The following is a 22,883-nucleotide window of genomic DNA, read 5'->3' on the forward strand; positions in this document are numbered from 1 at the left end:
CGACAAGCAAATAAGTGGCAAAAGACCTGAAAACGCAAAATACCGAGTCTCAATAATTATCAAGCATCCAACCCGAACGCAAGACCAACCACAAATTTCAAGCAACTCCAAATGCAACCATTGCTTATCAATATGAACAACTTCCCCATATCAAAGCATGTGATCATGCTAATTCACATCTTCCTAACCAAACACCATGACCAATTCCATCAACAATAATTATATTAAATTAAGACCCCTTCCTCATATATTCCCATTTTAATCAAAATAAACAATCTCTCTAAATTTTGAGTAATTCATCATTAGTTCCATAAACAAATCAATATAACATATAAACATCAACTTCCCAAATATAAAATCAAGCATATGGGCAATTATAAATAATCAAAGGATTGATTTTTATCACTCAATCCTTGACAAAATAAGGAAATCAAAACACTTTTTTCAATCACCCACACCAACATAAAAACAATTTACTTCTAAAATAAAATAAAATAGGAGTTAAGAGAGAGAAAGATACCCAGCAACAAGGCGACAACCATCTTCATAACGTTGTCGATGACGACCAGTGTGTGTGCTACCAATTCAGACATTTTTTCCTTCCTTCTCACAATCTCCAACAAACCTCATCACCCATCTTTTTAAACCAAAAATTAAAAAGAAAAACTTCCCATCAAATCAAAAAAATCAATGCATAATAAATCAGTTTCAAGAAAAACCTAAAAATACCAATTAATTACTTTTGCCTACATTTTTATTCTGAATGCATAAAATCATTTTTCATTGTATTATAATACTTCAATTTATGGTTATCTTCGCTGTTATTGTAACAAGTGAGGAAAGTTATAATTTATTCATTATTCCAAGGACAAAATTGATTCAAATTTAAACAGATCTAACCTTTGAAATTCCCACCTCTTCTTCAAATACCTTCAGTGTAAACCGTAATTCTCAAGCCCAATTCACCTGAAAATGTTAAATGTTCGTTGTTATAAATCATATAACGTAATTAATTTTCGCCGAATTACATTTTCACTCAGTTAAATTTGAGGAATGAGGATGAAGGAGGTGAAGGAGGAACAAAACGCGCCGCTGTGGGCAAAAGTTCTGGAAATGGATTCATATCAAATGAGGGTTCAGTTATATTAAATGGATGAAAATAAAATTTTACCACTGGTAAGGGCAACTACCTCCCCATACCGAGTATGGATGTATCGCAACTCCTCTTTCACACAGTACTATACCCGCCAAACCTTCAATCTCCCTATAATATTTCTCTCTCCTTAATCTTAGCTTCTTTGCTGAATTTTCACCACAAGATACACTTTCTCTTTCTTCCTTCCATCACTTCCTTCAATATTCTCAATTAACCCCGAGTTCAACTCAGTGCGAGTTGCCTGCAAGCTGCGTATATCCAACTCGATGGATAAAACTCAACATTATAGGAGAAGATGATGCAAAAGAAAAGGAAGAGATCACCACTGAGCATCACGACTAAAGCATCACTAGTATCTGAACCATTATGATCGCAATGAACACAACATGGATTAATTTTTTTTTGGTCTCCACGCCTAATGGATATTTGATGTTTATTGATTTTAGTTTTGGATAGATTTCATCCACAATTTTAAATTATAATACATTAATGGGGGTTGAGTGATTGACGATGTAGTGGAGAGAGAAAATGGGGTTTTTTTTGTGTTTGGTAAGATGTTGTGCTACACTACTCACTGCACGCAAGTCTGCACTTGTTGGACTTTGTTATGGGAATTAATGGGAAATTGTTAGTTTATTTATTTTAGAGTAACCCTGCTTAATCATACAACTAATCTTATGTAACATCGTTTAAACTTATGAGTAATCCCATTTAATAATAAAAGAAACTTCATTTATTCATATAAGTAATCCCACTTAATCATATTAGTAACCCCACTTAATCATACTAGTAACCACAATTATTTGTAAGAGTAACCTTATTTAATCATACGAGTAACCTCAAAGGTTGACAAAAGTAACCGCATTTATTCAAACGAGTAACCTCATTCATTCATAAAAGTAAACTGATTAGTAACCTCATTTATTCAAACGACTAACCTCATTTGTTCACAAAATTACCCTCAATTTTTCATACGAGTAACCTCATTAATTCACAATATTAACCTTATTTAATCATACGATGGCCCTATTTGATCAAGTAACCCCAATTATTTACAAAAGTAACACCATTATATTATATGAGTAATCCCATTTTTTATCATATGAGTAACCCAATTAATTCATACTAGTAATGTCATTTAATCTATGAGTAACCTCATTTAATCTTATGAGTAACCTAATTAATTCATACTAGTAACCTCATTTATTTATACAAGTAACTTCAATAAATCATACGAATAACCTCATTTAATAATACGAGTAACCCAAAAGGTTCACAAAAAGTAACCACATTTGCTCATAAGAGTAACCAAATTTCTCTACAGGAGTGACACACTTTTATTGTTAAAAGTAAATACTCATACAAGTAACTCCATTTGGTCATAAAGGTAACTCCATTTGTTCATAAGAGTAACTCCATTTGTTTATAAGTGTTTGTGCATAAGGGTCAACTTCAAAAGGTTATATCTCACAGCACACTTAATATTTTGGGAAGATTCAAGTTGGAGATGAAAATTTGGCTCAATAGCTTTCCCAACGCCTGATCAAAAGCTCGATTCCGATGAGAAACAAGTGAGATATGACCATTTAAAAATGAGCTGACGAGATGACAGTGTGTCGCGCGCACGGCCACACCTGTAATTTTGCTTGTGGCCGACCACACGCAAGATACACTGTATGAGAATATACCACCAAAAGGATGGATTATTAAAAATTAACTCATAAGTAGGACTGTTTTAAGAAGACCACACGCAAGTGGTCGGCCACACGCAAGACGCGTTGTATGAGAATATACCACCAAAAGGATAAATTATTAAAAATTAACTCATAAGTGGGACTGTTTTAAGAAGACAACTAAAAGGTTGGATTATTAAAATCCAATTTTTCTAATATTTATAATATGTTTACATCAAATAGATACAACTATGTCAAGTCCATAATGAAAAAAACACACACTATCGCAATCCATTTGTTAACTAGTAAAATTCATATTAACCAATTCATATAAAGGTGTCAAAAGGGGTCGACACCAACCCATTTATTCTAGATCCAATTGATACCTTATCGTAACAACTCTTGTCAATTCTACTGTCATCCCTAAATCCTAACTCTTGTTTTGATCCTTGTAAACAAACGCGCGGTAGATATTTTTAAGCTAAGGATAAGTCATAACTCATAAGAGCAACTCCAATGGTTGGGGTGAAGGACTTCTTAGCAATTAAAAAAAATATGGGGTAACTAGCTTAACCATTGGAGTAGGTTGCTGAATTTTTTTTTTTGCTTAGCAACTTGGCTGAAGTTAGCTAATTTGCCCAATCAAAAGATGTGGGGCCATGTTGATATTGTAGAGAGAGAAAAAAACAAGTGTGAGTATCACATTTTTTGCTGAAGGCAGGAAATGGTAAGGTGATGTACACGCACACCTTTGGAATGCTGCAAATGCTCAATGAAAGCAAAAGGTAGGATGACCCACATGCAAAAAAAATTCATTGGAGGTGTTGTAGGACCTACTCAAGCTAAATGGAGTTTGGCTAAACCATTAGAGGTGTTTTGGCTTAAAGTATAATTAGCTAGATAAATCTAGGTGACACTTTAAGCCAAATTACATTTTGCTTACCATTGAAGTTGCTCTAAGAGTATTGTTGTATTGGTGTTGCTTTTCCTGTATCTTTGGTGGCATGAAAACTTGTGCCATCTTATAAAACAGCAGCATTGAGCCATTGAGTATTTGAGTGAATGAGTGCGGTGCGTTGGCCTTGCCCCTTAACTTTGTTTCACTCTACAAAACTGAATAACGTCCATTGCGCGAGTCAACCAGCGCTGAAGCTTGACATGGAAAGTCATTATTCCAAGATTTCTAAACACTCTCATCGAATTAAGAAAAAACGCAAAATTGTTTATGAAGAAGAGCAAAAAGCCCTAACCCTAGAACAATGCAATGTTTCAAGTTCCAAGCAGTTTAAATCAACTTCGTATCAGAGGCATACGAATCATAGAACCAAAAGGGATTCCAATAGTAGTCATTTTTATCGCAAGTGGAGTTACTCGGATTGTGATTCCTCTGCTTTTCGAGGTAGTGACAATGTTATGATCGCAAATTTATTAGATTTTTGTTGTGCATATGAGAATGTTTTGTGCTATGAATTTGGTGGGTTTAATGTTCTTTTTCTCTGACACATATTCTAATTTGTTGCTGTTTGTTTACTTATCAAATCATTCAGAGAAGAAATAGTGGGTTTGAACTTTGATGATTAGTAGAAAATATATGTGAAAATTTTAGATTATATGTAGAGGAGGGAGACGGAACATGGAAGAGTGAAAGCTATGTGATTTCTAGAGGAGAGTGAAGCAGTAATGTGGCTGAGACTTGAGAGGGAGGTTTTATTGACCAACATAGTGGCTTTCACTAAAACAATTTTGAGTTTTATAGGCCTTGGGACTGAGTTTCTTGCTTTTTAACGTACTTAGTTTGCAACGAGTTTATTATGAAGACTATGATGGAACCTTTTGTGTTGTTAGGAATTGGAGATTTGGGGAGTTTCCAAGTGTCGCAGGTTGGACACGACCCTAAGGTGGAAATTGGAATGGTGATTTGGAGAGTGTATGTATTATGTAACGTAGATTCATTGTTGAATTCAGCATATTAGACATTATAACGGCTAGCTATACCTAAGAGATATATGAAAACTAGAAGGAGGCATGTTAGGGTCCTATGTTGTGGACGTAGGCACTTGTGGGAACAAATTTATGATAATATCTAGAAGGCATGCTATAGTGGATGTGTTTAGTAGAGGTGGAACCTCATGTTCACCTGGACGGTGGAAATTTCTACCTATTAGATATCTCTTCTTGATGCACTTGTACTGAAATAAAGGGTGTTTGTAGAATCGAGGTGCACAATATGCCTTATTTGGTATTCTAACTCTAGTTCTATTCATGATCTATGCATTCATGTATGTCAAGTCCGTCGAAATTTCTTGAAGCTTGAAAATGCTTGATGTAGTGTGGACGGGCCTAGTGATGGATTCCAAAACTTTTTTGGCTTGCATTGTGTTTCAGGAGATTTCTGGAAGCTAACTGGTTTGAGGACTTTTAATTACTGTTATCTTTCCCATGCATGTGATATCACCTTTACTCCTTTAGTCTCTACTCAATCTTTGTGTCGAATATGACATGCATCAGATACATCAATAGTGCTGGAAGCACTGTGACCCAGCTGGATGTATGTGTCAGATTCAATGTGTATTTTAGATAGTCAGTTGGGGAAGCCTTACAGGTGCTGGAGTGGTAAATTTGCTGGCTGTAATGCTGTTGCACAGGGGAAAATTTCTGCTGCAGGTTTCCGTTTAGCTTCAGTGAGCTGTGGTGTTAGTAAGAAGTCATCAAGTAGGCATCTTCCATGACAGCTCGCTTGGCAGGCGATTACAAATGATGGTGGTAATAAAATTGAATTTTTTAGGGTGTTTGTTTTGTGGGTAATGGAGGAGGGATTGGGCGTTCTGATTTCAATTTCTCAAAAATCCTTGTTTGTTTATGGGGATTGGGAGTAGAAGGTGGGAAGGGGAATGAGAGTTTAAAGCTTGTACTCCCACCTCTCAGGTACCTAGGGGGTGGAGCCCGTAGAGGAAGGGATTTGAGACTTGAGTAAAATGACAAACATGCCATTCATAAATAGAAAGGAGGAGGGTATTAGCAGATGTTTTTGTAATTCTGCTAGTTATTCACTATTGATTACCAATTTACCATCGCCAACCAAACAAGAAACCTGCAATAGTTTCATGAAATTGCCAATCACCAATTCACCTATCCCTATCCCACCTTACAGTCCCCAAACTCCCATGCCAATGTCCATGTTAAGTAAAGGTATGAATGTAAATTTAACTCTAAATCGACAATATCATGCCAAGGTCCATGGGATGTAGTATTAAACTCTATCCCCAAACATCTTACTTTTTTTTTAATGAATTTCAATTATTAGTCAATAATTATGAAAAAAAGAGAGAATTCCGGGGTGGACAAGCTGAGCTCTTCTGTCTGATAGGTAGTTGTTGCTGGGAACTTACTCTAGGTTTCTCTCCCTTTTTTTTTTGGATTGGTTATAGAGTACAATATTAAGAAAGTACTACAAAGGGGTGTGGATTCTAGAAATAAGAGGGACTACATTAAAAAAATCATGCTCCCTTGTCATTTACACGTCTCCTTTACTCCAAAAGTTTATAGGCTAAGTGAGAGGAGTATTACCCTTGCATCATTGTACGTGTATACTGCTATGCTCTTCTTCAAAATTAATATCGTGTAAATGTATATACAGATGTTCTATTTTGATTTGAATTCTGAATTGAGATGCCATTTGTTGGACTTTGGGCTCTGGTAACTGTTTTATTATCTTTTACTGGATTTTTGAAAATCTTTTACAGATAAGCTTGTCCTCGTATCGTACAATATTTTAGCTGTTGAAAATGCATCAAAGCATCCTCATTTGTATCTTGAGGTCCCGTTCAAGTACATGGAATGGGACCACCGAAGAGCAGCTATATGCAAGGAGTTAACCCAGTATGATCCTAGCATCTTATGTTTTCAGGCAAGTCCAGTGTTTCATGTTTCCTTCTCTGAGTATATGCTTTTTGTTACTTTTTGGGGATATGTTTCATGGTGGGATAAAGAAATTGTGGTTTCTGTTTTTTGAAGATGTCTTAGGGCCCGTTCGGTAAAACTGTGGTTTTCTTTTTTTGGTTTTTTGATTTTCAAAGTCATATGATATATGTCCTATAATGAATAAAAAATTAGTTAAATTTATTGGGAACATGATGATTTTGAAAACTGACAACTGAAAAGTGAAAACCACTTTTTCTAGTTTCCAGTTTTTAGTTTTTAGTTTTTAGTTTAAAAAAAAAACGAAAACTGAAAACAAAAAACGATAACGAACGGGCCCTTAGCTTCTGGTTTTGCATGCTTAATATGCTCACTTTTCCCCATTTCTTTTTAAGAAATTTATGCTCTTAAGAAGCTTGTGTCAACTTTTGGTATTCTTTTCAGGTGGTCTTCATTTGGACCTGTCAAAATATGGATGTCTTGATGTTGTAATCTTTACATGTGACTGCAGGAAGTTGATCGTTTTAGTGATTTACACGATGCCCTCCAACAAGATGGATTCAAAGGTGTATTAAAGGTATCAAAAGATTCTATGTTACTTTTCGTTAGTTCCTTTCAGAGTTTAAAGTAACGTTTTGACTAAATTTACATTCTTTTGTTGCTTTAGGCGCGCACGGGTGATGCTCAGGATGGATGTGCTATTTTTTGGAAAGATGAACGGTAATGATTTTCTATCTCCAGTCCACATATTATCATCAAAAGGAAAAATGTTAGTAGGCATTAAAATGGGTGGTTTTTTCTTTTAGGTTTTCATCTAGTGTGACTATTGTTTCTACCCTTTGTGTAAAATTTTCCAAATGGTTATAGGCTTGTAGCAGATGGTTCTCTGCCTCATAGAGGTTATTTCCAGTATGTGAAGCTGAGTGGGAATTTTTTTGTTTGCTTCCTAATGGATTATGGAACTATGGCTGGAAAAATCTATCCTGTATGCTAGATGCTTGCACTTCTGCCCTCCAAGTTGTCACGCTTAGAGCCTCTGCTTCACATGGAGTTCTTTAGGGAATACATGACAGGTTCTTTTCATGATCACGTGTTGAGGAATTGGAAAGTCTTGTGTAGGCTTCATAGTTGGAGACTTGGAGGATGGAATATTTTTTTGTTGAGAAACCATGTCAAGTGCTGTTTTGTTGGGAGGTTTCAAGAAAAGGAATTGTTACGATCAATTCCCCTTCTTGGTGTTTGTTTAAAGTCTTATTCATTCTTTTGACCCACTTTGCTTATTTCATTTTGCTCCTTCTTGGTTCCTCACTTCCTTGGGTTATGATTCCCAACTTTGGCTTTTGGATATCTCTATATAAAGCTATCATGATCCGCACAGTAATCACTTACACCCCTTTCATTTTCTACAACCCTTTGGAGGGTAGCATGTTGTCCGTCTGTTGTTGGATGCTTTGGTTGGAGAAAAATGCCTATGGTATGTTGGAGCCATTTCTCTAATTGCAAGTTCTTGTGTGGTCTTGCCATTGTGGTTTGTCTCCTGGCATCTCTTTTGTTTTGTCCGGCTTTTTTAGTGATACTCCCTTGATTCATTTATAGTGTTTATAGCATGTACTTTTTCCACCTTGTCTTTAAAGGACCCTTTGTCTGTTTTGTCCTCCTTTCTTTTGTAAACTTCCTTATCCTAAGTTAGATCTTTGTCTTTATGCCGAAGAAGGGGTTTAGATCTTTGAATGGTACTGGAAAAAAGGTTTTCTTTAATAATGACTGAGAAGCAATGGCTTGAAAGAATTTCCATGAGATGTTTATTTTTTCATTAGGTACGCTTTTAATAATATTTTATGTCGCAGAGTATAAAATTTCCATGGAGGCCATTTTAGGTAACTGGTCTTACACATCTTCAAAGTTCTGTTCTTTATCTCAAATACGTAGCAGAAAGATTAGAGGTGGTAACACTAGACAATTAGCCCATCGCTGATAAGAGCTATTTAGGCTTCAGCTTTAATTTATCTGAGAATCTTGTTTATTAGAATGATATATTCTTTCTGTTTCATTTTCCTTCTCTTACTTTGGTTTACCTTGTATCTAATGTTTCGCTGATGCTTTTTTCATGTTTTGCGTCAAGGTTTAAACTTCTGCATGAGGAAAACATTGAATTCCAGAGCTTTGGTCTGCGTAACAATGTTGCACAATTCTGTGTCCTCAAGGTATATTGATCCTATTATATACACAGTATGCTTTCTAGGTTCTTAGACATGAACATTGAATACTGTTGCAAATAGTGGGACTTTATGATATGTAATTGGGAATGTTGAATCAAGTTCATTGAACATTTTAAATCACTTCATTTTTGTTGTTCCTCTACCTCTTTTTTTCCTTTTTTGGAAAAAATTACCTTTTTTCTTTCATGAAAGTAAGATGATTCAGATTAAAAATGTATATGTAGATTATGCTTGGAACTTGTCCATAAAAAATAAAGCAACTTGTTTTTGGAAAAGTATGCTATGACTTGACAATTGACATTACTTGGAGCCTAGGACTGAATTTAAGAAACTGATTAAGCCCTTTCAAAAATTAAAATGAAACTGATTAATAAAATACGATGAACTTTTATTAACAATTTCTGGAAAACAGTAATATAAAGTGATAACTTCAAGCTTTTGGAGGCTTGAATCTCTCCCAAGAACTAACTATAACTATCAACAATAATTCCCTTACTTTCCTTCTCCACAATTTATTCTATATAGAGATTCTTCCCTACTAACTCCCTACATTACTTCTCAAGCTATTCTTTACTAGCAAACCTAAAATGCCTCTCCCCCTTGCATCAGTTCACTACAAACTGCTGCGTATTTGTGACATCTGACTACAGCTACCTTTGCTTTCTGTTATTTGGTTTGACTATGTCTAATATGAACCATGCGTGGTATAGCCGTATAGGTTTGTGTACATTTTAATTTGGCACATTTATTAAGAAATTATATAACTTTTCAAGGATTACATAAGAGGAGTAGGTATATTAATGGAGCATGTAAATTGGCTTGAGACTGACAGAGCAAATGCAAGAGTGGGGACTGGGGAACAGAGAGTAAGAAAGTGAACGATATGGTCGATAGAGACGATTTGGCATTATTGGAGAAGCCAATGCAAGACTGCAACTGGCTCTGCAATATGCTAACAGCTAATCAAATTGCCACCTTTAGTAGATAGATTTCTATCGTTTACATTGGTAAAGAACTGATATCTATTATATTAGGTCACTTGCTTTTGCTATTAGTAAGGCAAAGTTTTTTTCTTTCCCCGAGATGGAGTGAGGAAGATTTTCTGATATTATTGACTCTTGAGTTCCCTTTGTCATTACAAGTAACTGCTCCATTCAGGCTTCAGGCATAGGATTGTGAAGATGAGCCATTAAAATTGAGTTTCATTTATCTTGACAGAATAGTTTTCTTAGAGATAAGAATGTTCTTGTTGGTCTTAGGTTTGGGGCGGGGTTGGGGGTGGGGGCTGGGAAGATAGAATTGAATGAAGGCTGTTCCAATACATAACAACCATTGTGTAAAGGATTTATAACTCGATATTTGGAATGCTGTTCACCTGCTTACGAGTGCAGGCTTTAAAATTATTGGCAGGGGGGTGGTGTGGGGGTTGGGCATAGAATTGAACGAAAATATAACAACCATTGACTATTCCATAAAGGATATCCACTTTGTTCTCTGGACAGATGTTTTATTGTGATATTCACTTTCTTGGAATCATAGCAACATTCATTATTGACTGTTATTTTAATTTTTTTATAAGTAATATAGAATTAGATTAGAAAGACACCTAGGGGATGTCACCCATTTACACAAGGTGAGCTAATGACAAAAAACTCAAGCCCTCGTGCTATCTTGGAGCATTTATCTACAATATAAGGAAAGTCGATTGATGCTCAATTACCAAAACTTGACTCCAGCTATACAAAATACTCAAAAAGTCGAACTTGAAAGCTTCACAAGAGGAAGCTAAGCCCTCAAAAATCTGTTGGCTCCTATCTTTCCAATTGCGCCACCAAATTGCCTACGAGATCATCTTCCAAACCTCTTAAAGTCAAATTTTTTTTTCATATATGCTACCACATCAGCGGTCAGCCAGTGTAATATATTACCAAAATCATGATGAATATACAAGTAACAAAAATTTACCTCATATTCTCATCACTATTAATAGAGTTGATGCCTGCCCACTGTAACATAATCTGCTAATCTCCTCGCGAATTGCGAACTGAAAAGCGAATTATGGTTGGTTTTGGGATATTTTTGGCCCATATTGGGCGAACTACGAATTGGAAAAATTACTCATACACTGGTCCTGCTCCATTGGAGAATCAGAATCTTAATCACTATGAATGTTAAAGAGTGTCTGTGACGACCCTACTGTAGAGGTCTGAATCCGAAGTCTTCTTGTAGTTAATTATAGCCCCGAGGAGGCGAGAACATACTTCTTCATCATTCTTCTTTTACCAGTTATGATATCCTTAGTAAGAGTACACATTATTTTTTATTATATTATTTAGTTTCCAAATATTACTTCGATGATACTTTAGGAAGTTTCTTATTTCGAAGTTTGTTCTTTGCGCATTAGTCGAACCTTACAATTATGGTTTTCTTAGTTGTGGTATTCAATTAAATATGAATTATTTGAGTTTTATGGGAATTCTCAGACTTCTATCAAATGTTTAGACTACCTCATTGTCTTACAAAATAACAGCATAAGATATTAAAACTATACTTCTAAGTATAATTATTTATAAAAAAAATATCTATCCGCCTCAACTGGCCAATTTATTGATTACTATTTCTCTATAAGCAGCCTGCTGTATGAGAACAGCTAGATTGAGAAGTAGTAAAGCCTGATCATCTGCCGGTATTGGTTGAGCGACCAACACTGGATAGCAGTTGGAAGCATGAATTTATTTAATATTGTTCAACTGGTCAAATTGCTTTGAAAATGGACCAATTTAGAGTTTAAAGTGCCAAGAACATGATATTGAAGCCTAGTGATGGAATTTTGAATACTTAACTATGTGGGTTCTGTTCCTGGACCCAGATGCAAAAGAAGTAGTGGGAAGAGTATGCTTTGTTTCCTGTTCAAGATTCAAAAATCTTCATCTGTTCTATTTGATGTGTTCTTGGGTGTTTATCTGAAATATTTGAATTGTTTTTAGACTTCAATCATATTTTCTCCTTTTTCCTAATTGAAAGTGACAGCTGGTGGCAGAGTTTAGATTTCAGAAGCTTATGGGTCACTTGTATGTAGTGAAAGACTTGAGTAAAGGACACAAGTAAGCTGTTGTTATTCTCCCTCCTCCCCCTTCCAATACATATCGTGTGCCTCGAATGGGAGAGAAGGTGGGGGGAGGGAGGTGGGGGTAGTCTTTGCTCAACAGCCATTCTAGGTCTTTAATTTTTTGCATTCTTCCATATGCTGTTGTGGCTCCAAATTTAAAGTTGTTGTGCCAGACAGCATTTTCATTATCTCGTGGTGATTCTACAGAAAGGAAGAAGAAGAACTCATATCTCGATTGATAGGATGACCGTATGTTTGTTGATCTTTTGTCACAGATGAACGATGATCAATTGAATTCTGATCCAGCATTGTCAATGTCAACGTAAGTCTTGTATGTATTGATCAAGTAGACTCTCGGAAGTTCTATGGGTTTAAGTGCAGGTGGTACCATGGTAGAAATGATGTGAGCTAAGGGATTTTGTAATAAGATTGAAGTTTGTGCTTACTAGACCTATGGAGTTTTTCAAAAACATGATCTCTGAAAACAAATCCGTTCTGCTCTTCAGTGGGAAAATATTTTATGCAGAAACCATTACCCACCTTGATGGGTCCTTTTCTGGATTGTTTCGCCTGAGATTGGGAGGCAATGGATATCGTGTGTAGGGTGAGAATGATTCACCAGTGTGGAAGAAAATATTGATTTAGAAATTCTTAATAGTGGAGGTTCTTTTAATGTACAGTATATATGATTATAATATTTTTCTCATAAAAGAACATTTTGGGAGAGGTTAGAAATATAATATGTTTTTTGCTTATGCTATTTACTACTCAACACAAATGATATTTTCGATTCTCTGCAGCTATACTTTTGGCAATAAATGGTGTCTCCTGTAGTGTAAGGTTGAGCATATATTACTCTCTCCATTATCTTTCAGAATTCTCGTTATAAGATCTGGGTACTGTTGTTAGCATGTTATTTATTGGAAAGAAAATTTTGAAGCCTTGATAAATACTCCAGCACACTTTTTCTCCCAACTTTAAGACTGATTTTTTTTTCTCCCAACTATAAGACTGACTCTTGGAAGCCACAGGAAATAATGCTCTCTTAGTCAGGCAAGTCAACCCAGGAGTCTGCTATTCTCTTCCTTCTATGCACCAAAAAAGTCTGTCACTCCTGTAATCCTGTGATGCTGTGAAAAACCTACTTCGGGAGATGATAAAGTTTGCCACTTCAGTACTTTTCCTTCCCGTGCCAATTGTAATGACATCTATGGAAAAAAAGTCTTTTGTTGCTGACAGCTGTTCACCTAAAATCATGTCTCATCTAACATAATATTTTGCTTAAGCAAACTAACACCACAATATTTGTAGTTCCCATGAAAATTACAAGTCTTGTTTTTAAGGGAAATCTGAGGAAGGCTGGCTGAAAAATGTATTTAGGACTATTTGCTTTCATGTAGTCACACAGACACACTTCTTTTTCTTTTTTCAATGAGTTTGCCAGTGAATTGTTTCACTGTTTGGCCACATATAGGAGTCTGGTAGTCGGAAATATACATGTTCTTTTCAACCCAAATCGAGGAGATATCAAGCTAGGACAGGTACTTTTTTAAGCTTGTAGTTTATGTGAAATAGTTGCTTCCGGCTTTAAAAGTATACTTCTAAAAGATTTGTTTTTATCGGTCCTAAAGTCATCATTAACATACCCTTCTAATAAAATGTTCTAGATACGTCTGTTCCTGGAGAAGGCCCACAGATTATCTGAGGAATGGGGTGGAATCCCTGTTGTGCTTGCTGGTGATTATAACAGTGTTCCTCAGGTAGTACTGCTATTTCAGTTTCAAAAGTTGGTTGAGTTTCACAACTCGTTGTCTAATAGAGCCTTTGTGCTTCCAGAGTGCTTTATATGAATATGTATCCTCCGCAAAGGTAAGCAACAGTCTTTCATGATTAACTATTTTTAATTGGTACTTATTTGCAATTTCCTGACAGAGGGGTTGACTTTTGGTATTTTACAGTTGGATATCTTACAACATGACAGAAAAAGAATTTGTGGTCAGATTGAGACGCCACTGCGTCACAATTCTCTATTTAAGCAGCCATTCAGGTATTTCTAATGTCTTCATGAGGTGTTGATGGACTTGAATGTTGCATTAAAGATTGTCCACTCTCTCTCCTCATCCCCCCACACCTCTTTCATATAAAGATTGTCCTCATCCCAAACTCCCAATACATAACCTCCTAGGTAATAGATGTCCTTTTTTCTAATTTTTGTTTGACACCTGCCCTTATTTGAAGGTCTCAGGCTAGTAGAATAAAGAATAATCCTGTCAAGAACATCTTGGACTCGGTTTCCATCTCTCAATAAGTCTAGTGGTAGGTCAGGAATGCTTCCTATACAGGCAGCCTTGTTTTTACCGACGATTTCATTCGTGATGAACTCTATCTGCAAGCTTGATTCGTTGCACAGCAGTAGACGTACAAGGTGAAGATGTTTGTTGAAATATGAAAAAATTATCAGGGATATGCCGGCGAGATCAATCATAGGGATGATTGTTTGGACATATTTTTATGTTTAGGCTAATAAGACAATATTATATGTTATATGTTATGTCTGTTGTCTACTGGTCTTTTAGGTTTTGATTATTAGTGATTCATTACTTTATGATTGATCACCAAGTTAAGATTGTGAGACTCACTCGTAATGTGTAAAACAATATTTTGATTGTCCTTGGTTGTTTGTCATCAACATTTAGAATGATATCAATGATTGTTTTTTGTTTTTTTTTTTGGTTAAATTCTACCATGTGAGGGATAAAATTGAAATAGTCAATAAGGAGAAACCAATATGAGAAACATGTAAAGTGTATGGCTAACCGAATAATGGAGACACCGGAAGAGAACGGGCCTTGAGCAGGCTACCATGAAACCTAAAACTTCGTAGATTAATTGTTTCAATTCTTAGAGAATCACCAATGGCTTGGTTGGTCTTGGTTGGTCTTTTAGTTTTTTTTTTTTTCTTTCTCTCTCCTTTCCTCCTTACACCTCACATCCCACTAAAACTCCTACCCACTCATTTTTTTTTCTCACAATGGTTTGCTGGGTCTTACTTGGTTTTTCTATTTCTCTTTCCTACTTTTACCAAACCCACAATATTCTCTCTCTTCTTCAATGTTTATTTTTATATGAAATAGATGATTTAAATTAATAAAAGCTAATTAGATTACGTTAAATTAATTACGACAAATTAAATTACGTTACAAGCTAATTAGCTAATTAGCTTACGTTAAATTAAATTAGCTAATCAGCTTACTTTAAATTAAATTACGTTAACTTGACATTATAAATTAAAAAAACGAACACATTACATAAGATAGATAATTTAAAACATACAAATACATGATAGATTTATACATAAAGATAGATAATTTAAAACACACAAATACATGAACATTCTTTGCAATTCCGAATCTTGTAGTACACTTGGATCGATTTGGAAATTATTTTGGGAATTTTGTGGGTGGGTTGGATTAGTTTTGGAGTAATTAGGATTATTTGAATCTATAATATTGGCTTAGTATAAGTAATATTCCCTCCGTTTCCTAAAGATCTTCCCTCTTTCCGTTTAAGGGTGTTTCCAAAAGATCTTCCCTCTTTTGCTTTATTCCTTATTTGGCAAAACAAATTTCCCTATTTACCCTCTCATGTCACTATCATATGGTCCACCATTACATTATTAATTCAATTTTACTTCCTTTCTCTCTCCTACTTTAACCCTTTTTTATTTGTTTATTTATCTTAACCCCTTTCTCTCTCCTACTTTTCTCACACCATGCCCCACACAACTTGATTTTCCTTGGTATCTGTAGGAACAGTAAGTGGGAAGATCTTTAGGAAACGGAGGGAGTATTAGGTAGGAGAGTAATTAGAAAAAAATTGGTTGAGAAGAAGTTTGGTAAAATATATGAAATTTGGACTCAATTTATAGATAAAAATATTTTATAGCCGTTATTGTAATTTTTTTTTTAAAATAATAAGCTGATTTTTTTTTTTATTAACGTTACAAAATTTATTAACAGTATAAATATAACCATAGGGAGGAAAGGAAGAGTGTTGCACTGCTGCAGCAAGAAACCACGTGGAGCGCTCCAACTTGCTGCTCAGTGGGCCTCTGACACGTGTCAGGGCCACTGACAGCAAGCACAGTGAATTGGGCCCAGCGTGCTGCTGAGCAGCGTTTCACCTAGCCTCCCGTGTTTATTTTTATTTTTTCCTTATAAACACTGCGTTTCACAAGGCTCAGGAACTTTGTCTTGCTAGTTTCTTTGCCACGCGTCTCTTCCCCATTTCTTTTGGGCACTCCATCCTAGGTACATATGGCCTGGAAATCAAGACCAACCAATCTAATGGGCCAAGTGCCCCCATAACAAAACTAAGTAAAGCTAGTTTTACTATTTGCTAGACCAACCTAAAACCAATCCATTGTAGATGCTCTAAGGGTCCTGGACATTACCAATCTGATTGCCGGATAGTCACTACTAAATATATTTAGTAAAGCAAAGCTCTACTACGAAGGGAGGCAAGAAAAGAGAGATTGATACGCAAAAGTATATCCCTACGAAAGGAGAGCCCTTGTTATCCTCATCATTCCTTAGAAGAAGATATCAAATGAAATTAATAACCAATCTTTGAAACAGAGTGATTCAGATGCTGTGAGATCATGAGACGGTCATAGGTAATGTTGGGATGTTCCAAATCTCCATACCTATTTTTTGAAGGCTCCCAGGTTGTATTGATTTTGCCATCAAAAAGGAGTTTTGGATTGAGGCTGATGGAAAATAGGACCCAAGGCACAGAATTTATAACAGTTATTTCCTGTATGATGGATAGAAAGTCTCGAATTTTAGCTGCTGGTTTTTGATTTGTTTTAAGGAGGAGAAATTATTTGTGCTTCTATACACTTGTGCAATCCAGAAACTACAAGGGGGTAGTGGATTGAAAGTGGAGTTTGATAAAAGAGCAGGGCATGGAAAAACATAGAAGATCATCTAAAAATCTTGCAAACTACTTTGACTCTGTAGAAGTGCAGTAATTTAGATTTGAGTGAAACAGGGTCACAGGTTGAGTTTGACTCTCGGTTTCTTTCCATATTGGACACCTGGTTTGTGACTGGAACATTATTAGTGTGTCTACGTTGTGGCCAAGTAAATTTATTCATGGAAGAGGAAGTGCTTTACATGCGTGAAGATGGTATAAATGACTGTTTAAAATCCTTTTACTGTCCAGATCAGGAACCTGGTTTATGGCTGCAATTATTTTTTGTGCATCCTCTTGTTCCCATTTTGAGGATCCTGAAGGGGATTTGAGGATTTTGAAAAAGGATGCAAACTACTTTGACTCCTTGGAAAACTGAAATCTTGTTTGTCGAAGGAGTTCACTAGTCTGCTTGTACTTTTGCTCGGTTGTCATGGTGTTTGATTAGGAAGTTATTAGGATTTTTCATGATTTGTTGCATTATTACTTTCTTCTTTTGGATCCAAAGGAGACTCCTTGGCTGAATGCTACTACTGATTTTAGGAGTTATATATTCATTCAGTCTCCTATCTTCTTTTGGACTTCTTAGACTGATTATGTTTGGCTTAAGCCTTTTTAAGGTAGCGTAAACCATAGTTCGAAAATACAGTTTCGGTCACGGTCGCGGTAACGGTCACGGTGATGCGGGAACGGGGATGATGCGGTTGTCGTACTGCTGTATATCGGCTAATGCATGAAATATCCTAAAACCCGCCTAAAATGCGGTTTTTTTCTACACCTTTACGATGCAGGTAATATCGGTTCGGTAGATTTGAAAACCTTTATGACACGGGCGATACGATACGATGCGGCCTTGTTTTGACACCATGGCGTAAACTTTGGATACCTCCCCCTTCATCTGCCTGTATTTCCGTTAAGCTTGTGTTGAGACCTGAATACCTGATCTTTACACCTTGTTGGGGGTCTGTCTTTATGTTGGTTGGTGATTTTCGCAGGATTTTATCTTATTTCTTGGTTGTTATTTTACCTATAGAGGTCTTGCAATTCCAAGTGGTGGCTGGCTTTGCTATTCTTCTAGCTATGTATCACATGACCACTTCCATTGTTATTACCTCCTTAAATCCATAACCTCCAACCTGTTGGTGCTATATGCACCAATATAGAATGCATGTTTTTGATATTAAAGTACTTTGTACTAATGCTTTTCTTAATAATAAAAAATCAACATGTGGACAGCATGGGCCAATAAGACCTTTTATCTGGAAGGTTAAGAGTGATTTAGATCATTGTCAAAGTGAATTTACTGACGAATGCTACTACTAGAAGTATGCTCTCTCTTTTATAATTGAATATTGCCTCTGCTTCTGATCCACTATAATTCTCTTCATATGGCAGACAAAAGCGATTGCAATATGGATGGAATGATGAAGAACTGAAGCTTGCTGCTGGGAGTGAGAAAGTCACTTGTCTGCAACACAGTCTAAAGCTCCACAGTGCATATCTGGGAGTTCCTGTAAGACGATCTTGGTTCCCCAAACATCCTTTACATTGCTAGGGCCTGTTGTTTGGATGACATAAAATTGGGATTTTATTTTATTGGCTGATGTTGGTGATTGGTTTTGACTAGGGGAATATTGTAACAAGAGATGATGTAGGAGAGCCCTGGGCGACATCATGCCATTCCAAATTCCTTGGAACTGTGGATTACATATGGTAATGGAACCTTGATTTTGTAAAGCAATTCATTTTGGATCTGAATGCTGCTATAATCATATGTTGCTTGCTGCAGGCACAGTGAACATCTTATTCCTGTTAGAGTCCTTGAGACATTACCTAGGAATGCGTTAGAAAATATTGGAGGTCTTCCCAGTAAGGTATAACTATTTTTACAATCTTTAATAGTTGCATTTCTTTATCATTGAACAATATGGTACTATTCTTCTTACATTTTTGTTTTCATAGTTATTCAATTACATTGCTAGTGCCTGCTTTTAGGAGATTGTTGTCTGTAGGTACTGTCAGTAGTTTGGTATTTGTTCCTCATAAAATATTATATGCATAAAAAAAGGCACATGGTCGATTTGGTGTCTAATCTGAGATACTTGCAGCGACAATCTGTTAGACGTCGATTTGGCGTCTAATAGGATTATGAATAACCGGGTACCTGGTCATGCAGGCACCTGTTTTTGCGTGTAAACAAAAGTTTGGCCCAATACAGTACCCGGTTTTCCGGGTCAAGTCATTGGAATAATGGGCGATGATATTCAGTTTTTAACTTTTTATTTTACCTTTTCAAATAATCAAACCGACTGCCATGCTAAAAACATCACCAGTTCACTACTATTGCCATGACTGCCATTCATGACATGTAGACCAAGAGAGTAAAGATGTAAACGGTATAAACCTGCACCTTAATTACCGTTGAGACTGAGGATAGAAAAAGTGTCAATCATTTTGCAGCAACATCCAGCAACCAAAAGAAAACATGAACACAAAATTAGAACTACACTAGAAACATCACTAATTCACTAATAGTGCCATGACTGCCATCCATGACATGTAGTTGAACCGAGAGAGTAAAGGATGTAAAGGAGATAAACCTGCACCTTAATTACAGTTATGCCTTAGGATAGAAAAAGTGTCCATTTCAAAAGCAGCAACATCCAGCAATAATATTAACAAAAAATAAGACAACCATGAAAACCATCGGTTTAGTTGACCAAGATTGGAAAATAAAAACGAAAAAGTTCAGGTTCTTGAAACCAACTGCTCTTGCATTTGGTGCCAATAAAATAAAATTATATAAAACTCATAATCAAATGATAGTAGTACCATTTTTAGTACCTGTTAAAGGAGGTTTGGATACCAATTGGCTTCTTTTTAAAGTTTTTTTCTTTCTGGTACCAAATGCAAAAACAATTGGTACTAAATGGGGGGGATGGTGTTAGACGCCTATCCAGGTCGTACTGATCCCTCTGTTTCATTTTTATATATAAACCCTCTGTTTCACTAAACAAGTTACCATTTGAGTCTTCACTACAATGTAAAACTTTGAGCATTAATATCTTTAATTATGTATATGTAGGAATTATATCTACATTAAGACAAATTAAACAAATCTCACATGACTATATTTTCCTTACAAATAAATCACAAGGAAACTATTTTAGTGAAACCGAGGGTTCATATGATATGCATTCCAAAACTCAGTATATATGAATCAAATTACTAATTGGAGAACCCTAAATTTGCCGTCACCTTTTCTGGAAATATGCATTTTAACTTATGTACTTTTGACATTCACGTAGGTGAAACACGCCTTATCGAGTAATTCCATTCGAACCCCTGGGTCTAATGATATTATTAGTAATAGCCTTCCCAGAAAAGAAATCTATTACACAAAATTTTCAGCAGTTTTTCGTACAAGTGTACCTCTAATAGGGCAACTCTGTTGCCTCAATCTTATCAGAAGAAGCAGAATGAGTCTTCTTTGAAAGCTTCAATTCAAAAATCCGGCTTCAAAGTATGGCCTTGCACATTCTGATGCTAGGCAGTCGCTACCTGCTCTAAGAAGTATTCTTTTCTTTTTTAGGGGGGATGACGCTAAGAAGTATTCTCAATCTTTAACACCTAGCAAAATTTAATTTACCAATGGATGGAGCAATAGATTTTAGTTGATGCCACATTGTTTGTTTGCATCAAATTTAAGCCATGGCAGTAAATCAAATATGTCACTGGATGAAGTTTGCCTATTAGATAAACTGATCCTGCAGAAGAATAGCTGCAAGCCTGCAACTCCAATCTTGTAGCCTACTTATTTTGCTGATCATTTTTCACATGGTTGTGAGCTCGGCATCTTACATGCGATATTGACTGAATATGACTTGAACATAAAGTCAACTAGAAATGAACCAAAGCCAACATCAACAGCTTTTGTCAAACTATGGCTCTTGCTTTTCCATTTGCTAAATGGTCACTTACCAATTAAATATTTCTAAATAAATCCAGTTGCCTCTTTGGTCTATCTATTTCCAAAATTGCTGGTGTTAGAGAAGGGGTATCGGTGGATGATCTTCTTGAGCTTGATGATGTGCAGCCGCCTATCAATTGATTGTCGATAATCCAGCTGCATCCTCAGTCTCTTTGTGCCCAGTACTCCTGGTATTGGAGATTATGGAGAAGGGGTATGGATTACGAGCTTGAGGCTGCAGTGTGGAACACATAGTTGACTTTGTAACTCACTGGCCTCAAAGCTATGACTACTAGCAGCTAGGGATGCTTGGATTGGCTTTTATGGTTTCTTATAATGGAAAGACATGTAGGTTACATACCCTATTTAGTTATTGCTGTAAAGCATATAATTTATATTAGGGTGTCAAATATAATGTAGTACTCCCTCTGCTTTTATTTATTTGCTACATTCTTGTTTACACAAGAATTTAGGAAATGTCCCTTTCATTATTTTTTGGTGTTCTTTTTGACCTCTTTAACATTAAATAGGATAGGAAAAGGGAAAAGAGTAGTACTTTTTGGTGGAAGAAGAGGAGAAACAAATATAATACTATTACTTTTTGGTGGGACAAGTCTCCTAATAAGGAAATGTAGCAAATAAAAAAAAGCAACCCTTTTTGGAAAATGTAGCAAATAAATAAAAGCAGAGGGAGTATGTAAAATGATCTGTACAAGTTATGAAGTGGGATTGTTATGATTGCTAAAATAGGAAATATAATGGAGAATTGACCAAAGAATTAAGATCCTATCAACTACGTAGTATAGATCTTAGATGGTTGGCAAGTGTTTGAATCATTAAGCCATTAAACTGTAGGATAGATCAGAATATGGACAACGTTGTTATTTCGGTGTATTTGAGGTATATTAGAAAGGATTGTGGAAAAACAGTGAAATGCATCTCTACTGATGGTGGATCATAAAAGTGCTTATAGTTTTGTGGTTCTCTTTCAATGGGTCCCTGTCATTTACATTGGTTTGTCACTGCTAGAAATAGAATACAAAAGGCAAAAGTTAAAATGAGTTTGCTGTTGATCATCGGAACTTTTATTTACAAGTCATGTAAAAACAAGATTGCTGTTTTTTGTATTTTTTTTATAAATTTTCATATGAATGTATGGCAATGAAGGAAGCATATTACGAGTGATGCTTTGCCTTTTATATATTGTAAGCACAAATTTCCCAAGCTGACTTGTTGCTTTGGTTGAAGAATTGGGGCAGCGACCATCTAGCATTAGTGTGCGAATTTGCTGTTGCCAATTTCAAAACACCGGTTTAGCAGCTGCTATCACACTTCCCAAAAGGAGTTGCAACTATAGGATTTGAAGCATCATAGCTCCCATAAGGAAAAGATCTGCCCAAAATCCAACGTGCATTTTGGTTCACACCATGAAATACCCTACTGGTGAAGGTTATCAGATCCATATGGACTGGTTTTTAAATCACTCTTCAAGTATGTCAGGTACCGGAGCTCAATTGTGGGAAACCGATGAAATGGACAGGATTGATGAAATCAAAGGGCTAACAAATTATGAGGGTGAGCAAGGCAGCAATGATTCGATGGCATAGCAAGGCAGGTCACACAACAGAGGCAAATCAGGAACTTCAAGAGTTGCATCCTGAAGCAGATCTCACTGATCAATTATATGTTAATTTTCTTCATTCTCTCTCTTTTTACCGAATTGTTCCTGAAGGAATTGGACAACTTAGAATGTAATTATAAATACAGTCACTGACATAACCCTAGTTCAGTAAATTCGATGGTTCCAGTACCAATAGTAATTCAGTTCCCGTTAGTATCTACTTTGAGATCATTCTGATAATCG

At 36.0% G+C, this 22,883-nt stretch overlaps 1 protein-coding gene across 3 annotated transcripts; it reads left to right on the forward strand.

Annotated features, from left to right (window-relative positions):
- The first annotated feature begins 3,862 nt into the window (after positions 1-3,862).
- LOC104893563 (carbon catabolite repressor protein 4 homolog 5) lies at positions 3,863-22,880 on the forward strand. Of its 3 annotated transcripts, none has more exons than XM_057395123.1 (14): positions 3,867-4,228; positions 6,573-6,740; positions 7,263-7,324; positions 7,415-7,467; positions 8,870-8,951; positions 12,351-12,397; positions 13,550-13,616; positions 13,743-13,835; positions 13,912-13,944; positions 14,034-14,122; positions 18,445-18,562; positions 18,677-18,762; positions 18,839-18,923; positions 22,268-22,880. In XM_057395123.1, exons 1-14 carry the CDS (start codon positions 3,892-3,894, stop codon positions 22,334-22,336), a joined length of 1,389 nt encoding a protein of 462 aa, XP_057251106.1. In that variant the 5' UTR covers positions 3,867-3,891; the 3' UTR covers positions 22,337-22,880. The 3 variants fall into 3 exon arrangements, with proteins under 3 accessions (XP_057251107.1, XP_057251106.1, XP_057251108.1); XM_057395125.1 differs by lacking the exon at positions 3,867-4,228 and adding an exon at positions 4,288-5,592; XM_057395124.1 differs by lacking the exon at positions 13,912-13,944 and having other exon boundaries at positions 3,863-4,228.
- Positions 22,881-22,883: the final 3 nt, after the last annotated feature.

This window comes from Beta vulgaris, chromosome 5, assembly GCF_026745355.1.
Source record: "Beta vulgaris subsp. vulgaris cultivar EL10 chromosome 5, EL10.2, whole genome shotgun sequence".
Lineage (NCBI taxonomy): Eukaryota > Viridiplantae > Streptophyta > Magnoliopsida > Caryophyllales > Amaranthaceae > Beta > Beta vulgaris.